Consider the following 5,000-nt stretch of genomic DNA (forward strand, 5'->3'; position numbering starts at 1 on the left):
CAGAACCTAAAAATTAAGAAAAAATATTATTAAAGACTTCAAAGTAATAAACGTAATATTATTGCTGAAAATTCTAAAGCAATAAATCCATGAAAGTTCATTAGAGCTTTAAACCAGTAAATGTGGACCTTTATTGAGAATTTTGAAACAATAATACAATATCATCATTAATAGTTCTGAAACAATATTAAGAATTAAAAGCAACAAATATAATGCTAAAAATCGTGAAACAATAAGCATAATGTCGTACTAAAACTTAGAAAACAACAAATGTAAATTTATTAAGAATATTAAGCAATTCATCGACATTTGTTAGTCTCAGACTAATTCATCTTGGGCTGCAGTGCTCCTTTCTGTATGCAGAGGTGAAAGTTATTTGTTATGCATAACAAGTAAAATGTATATATATGCTTTTTGTCTTGACTTCGTCAGTACGGTGATGCACTTTCCTTGTTTTCTTTGGTTGCTGCCAGACTGTTTCACTCATCTAAAGGACAGGTTCGGATGGTCGCTGGCCATACTTGCAGCGGAGGTCGAAATGACGTCAGTTCGAACTACCAGCGAGTTGGGCCAAGGGCATGGTTCATTGATTTGCACGCTACAAAGTTCTCTGTAACGGGCACTGTCCTAACTTCCTGATAGGATAAGTTCGCGACGTTAAACCGAATCAAAGGACATATTTGAGATTGAGCGAGGTCTTGATCAATCATGACCCCATTTTGATCCAAGTCTGTCCCCTAAAATGAGTAAAATTGTTGACGTTAAACAGTAGAAATTATGCGAAGTGTCTCATAGAATCGCAGGGGTTGATATTTCATTTCTTGGTCCCTGTAACATTGTACATGTCAGATTTCTTTTGGTTAAACCGCTGATCTATCCTCTTCGGTTGAGGGACTGCTTCTACCATGAAGGTATCGAAACTCGCGCCTCAGACTGATGATATGATTTTCAGATTCTGCAACTGTTCCAAAATTTTCTAATAGTGCGCAAACAATGGAGAACATATATACAATAAAAGTTGACTCATAAGTGTCTCACTTTAAGTCTTCTGTTATGTTCGAGTTGTGTTGTTAAGAGTTATGCCTATTCATGAAATTATTCGCTCATGAAATGTTGCATATGCTGTTGTTGGGTAAACCTTTTCGAAAACATCGTTACCTCAGCATTAGTCGTCTGAAGAAGAAAAATACAGAATCGTTTACGTTCTGAAATTTGTAAAATAATGACTAAAAAAGGAAAAATCTTGAAACAAGAACTCACAGACGCTCTTCCATCTTCCCCCCGACTTTCGAAAGATTCTTTCAGCTAAATAAAAACGACCGGCAGTGTCTAGAATAGTCTATGTGGAGCGACTTATACAAAGAAAGGGCTAATCGGAACGTCTTTTCAATCTGCTAAAAGACTTTATTCTGGTTACCACTAGACGACTTCATCTAAATGAAGTTAAATAGCAAAGAAGTTAGATTACATAGTTCTAAGCCATCTGCATGGTTGGGAGATATCTTTCGGCGGCGGAACCAGATCGGGATTAGAGGAGCTCCTTCGACTACCACCTAAAGAAGAAGAAGAAGAACAAGGAGAAGAAGAAGAAGAACAAGGAGAAGAAGAAGAAGAAGAAGAAGAAGAAGAAGAAGAAGAAGAAGAAGAAGAAGAAGAAGAAGAAGAAGAAGAAGAAGAAGAAGAAGAAGAAGAAGAAGAAGAAATAGAAAAATGAGAAAAAGAAGAAAGATAAGTAGAAAGAGAAGAATTAAGAAGAAAGAAGAAGAAAGAAGAAGAAGAAGGAAAATAAGAAGAAAAGTAGAAGATGCTTATTAACTCACCTCGTTCCTGTAGTTGAGGCACTGGGCGTATTTGCTCGAATTGAAGACGTTGTGGCGGAGTTTCTGGTTCTTGCGGGCGTTGAGATCTTCGAACACGCCCATCAACTTGAGCACGTGGCCGCTGCCGACCGTCGTCTTGCTGTAGCTCACCCGAACTTCGCCTGAGGCTGAAAAGGAAATGATGATAATAATAATAATGATAATAATGATGGTTATAATAATAGTATAAAACAAAGACTCTGCCTGATACAGAGACCACGGAGCATCAGTTCTATCTTGGAAGGAACACAGCTTAAGCTGGAACCTCAATAGAGTCTGGCAAGCAGAATGTAGGGTATTTGTCTGTTGCTTGGGTAACACCGGACACCTATGCAGGTAATAATTAACCGTTGCCTCGACTTTCACCGACCCACAGGCTTATTTGTGGTCCTCAGGAGCTCAACCTCCATTAGTTCTCTACTGGAAGAAATGTTGAACTGTTGTCCTTGTTATGTTAGTATGGAACTCCTTTTATGTTATTGAGTTAGAGTAGTGGTAGTGGAGTAGTTGCCAGTTGTCAGTTTACCTTATGTGGAAAAGGTGGAGAAAATGTAGTAGAAGATGACAGATGTTGGACCTGGTCGCGATATCGGGTGTCAGATGAAGATGAGGGTATTGGAGGGTTTTGAAGATGAGCAGTAGACTGATGAATCTAGCACCCCATTTAGGTACCCATTTATTGGTTCCAGTTTATATACTTTCGTTTTGATATGGAATTGAGCAAGGCAGCTTAACATTTAAATTTGACTTAATATACATCTTTCACTTTATGTATAGCAGTGACATTACTAACATCGTTTTCATCTTAGATATAAAAAGCATTTCGTACTTTGCTGTTCCCTTTAGACTTTTCCAATCCTTTTTAAAATCATCTCTCCCATAGAAGACAGTGTTCATAAGCATCCTGTTAGGCTATATATATACATATATATATATATATATATATATATATATACATATATATATATATATATATATGTATATATATATATATATTTATATATATATGTATATACATATATATATATATATATATATATATATATATATATATATATGTATATATATATATAGTGCCTAACTATAGATGGAAAATTAAATAAAAGGTCAAGAATAAAATCCTTCCGAGTATTTCGTGAAAAGAAGATGGATCATATTGATAGAAAAAATTATTAGAAATAGAAAGAAGGTAAAGGAATGTGAAGGTTTTATAAGGGAAGAAAGTGTATGGAGGTTATCACACTGAAGAAACTAAAGGACATGATTAGGGGAATAGTTGTGCTTGATATCAAGGAATTAGAAACAGTGCAAGATTAAGAGAAACTGCTGCAAAGGAATAATTGAGAGAAAAACATGTGCAATGCAGTACAAAAAATCGTGAACAGGGGAATAGGGTACGTGAAAAGGTGTCTAGAGAGGAATCTGTTTTGTTGTTGGAGTGAGAATAAAATATATAGAATTTAGAGAGGAATCTGTTTTGTTGTTGGAGTGAGAATGAAATAAATAAAGGAAAAGGATCTGTTGAATTGGTACAAACTCATGAAGGAATGAAAGGACAGATTACTATCAATATTTCAGCGATGATCAGTGCTTCAGTCCTTGGGGATAATATGGCGCCAAAGGGATGTAGTACAAGAGAAACTTTATGAAGGTATCAGAAAGTAAAGATAGTAGAAGTTAAAAGTGACCAGCATTCTTTTTTGTGTGGAGATTTGTCTCCAACCATGAAAGAATTCTGCGTGACTCTGATCCGTAAGAATCTCGCTAGAATTCTTAAACCGCTTCATTTAATCGGCGACCCCCCCTCTCCTTCCCTCCTTGCATATAAGGAGAGGACGGGGAGAAATCCCTTCGCAAAAATTTACTCACACATACTACCCCACCCCCATTCTTTCCATGTGTCCAAACCATCCTAATATTCTTTCATCAACCCTCTCTCCCAAATCCTTTTTCACCCCTGTTCTCCTCATTTCTCACTCTATCTAGCCTAGTAACCCCCACCATACTTCTCAGACACCTCATCTCAAACACATTTAAACTTTTCCTCTCTTATGTTCCACGTTTCTGCCCCATACAGTGCTGTCTATTTTTCATTACACTTTTTAGTCCCCCAAGCCATTCACTTGCTTCTCAATCAACATTCTACCTCCACCTTCACTCCTCCTTTTCCTGCTACACTTGCACCCAAGTATCTAAAACTATCCACTTCCTCCAGTCGCTCTCCCTTAATGTTCACTTGCAGTCTACTGCCACTTTCACCGCTTGTACATCTCATCACCTTCCTTTTCCCCACATTTATCTTTAGCTTTCTTCTATCACATACTCTCCTCTGATCCTGCTACAAGCAGTGTCGTCCGCAAACAACTGGATCACCTCCCACTTTTCTCAATCCTTCCCCTTTCCTATAGCTTTCTCACATATCTGTCTTACCACAAAGATCTGATCTACACAACCTCTACCCGTCCTAAATCCACACTGTTCCTCACCAATTACTCCTTCTGTTCCTCTCCTAATCCTCTCAATTAAGATTCTCCCATAAGCCTTCCCTACTACACTCAACAGGCTAAGTCCCCTTTTCCCTTGTAAAGAGGAAACTATACACTACTCCAGTCCTCCGGTACTCTACCCTCTCTCCAGCAAACATTAAATAATCTCACCAACCAGTCCACCATCACTGAACCTCCCTTTTTCAGACATTCTGCATGACATCCATCCAGACCAGGTGCCTTACCTGCTTTCATCATCTTTACAACTGCCTTCACCTCATCCTTCCTTATTTCTCCTCCATTCTCCTCACTCATCACTCTCATTTTCTTCGTATTTCCCACTGCAGCTATCTTTCCTTCCCTATCCTCCTTCACATTCAGCAACTCCCTAAAATATTCTGCCCATCTTCCCCTCACTGCCATCTCTTCCATTATCAACTCTCCATCTGTACCTTTTACCTTTTCTTCCCTTCTTGATTCGCCTCCTCTTCCTCTCTTAATTTCTTTCCAAAACATCTTTTTATTACTTTCAAAATTTTCTTTCATACTCCTACCCCATTTCACATCTGCTCTCCTCTTTGCCTCCTTTACCTTTTGCTTTACTTCTCTTTTCTTTTCTTTGTACGTCTCATTAAAATATTGACTACATAAATCT

General features: G+C 37.8%; 1 protein-coding gene across 2 annotated transcripts in view; it reads right to left on the bottom strand.

Annotated features, from left to right (window-relative positions):
• The window catches only part of LOC143029927 (uncharacterized), a 45,527-nt gene that overhangs the window by 8,368 nt on the left and 32,159 nt on the right, over positions 1 to 5,000 (bottom strand). For both annotated transcript variants that reach the window (XM_076193137.1, XM_076193138.1), the window contains exons 5-6: positions 1,821 to 1,987; positions 1 to 6 (exon numbers count right to left, since the gene is read on the bottom strand). The exon at positions 1 to 6 is cut by the window's left edge and continues 166 nt beyond it. In XM_076193137.1, coding sequence (XP_076049252.1) covers positions 1 to 6; positions 1,821 to 1,987 — 173 coding nt within the window. The remainder of the gene's footprint in view (positions 7 to 1,820; positions 1,988 to 5,000) is intronic.

The sequence above is a fragment of the Oratosquilla oratoria genome, chromosome 11 (genome assembly GCF_046742065.1).
Source record: "Oratosquilla oratoria isolate Oo_2021 chromosome 11, ASM4674206v1, whole genome shotgun sequence".
Lineage (NCBI taxonomy): Eukaryota > Metazoa > Arthropoda > Malacostraca > Stomatopoda > Squillidae > Oratosquilla > Oratosquilla oratoria.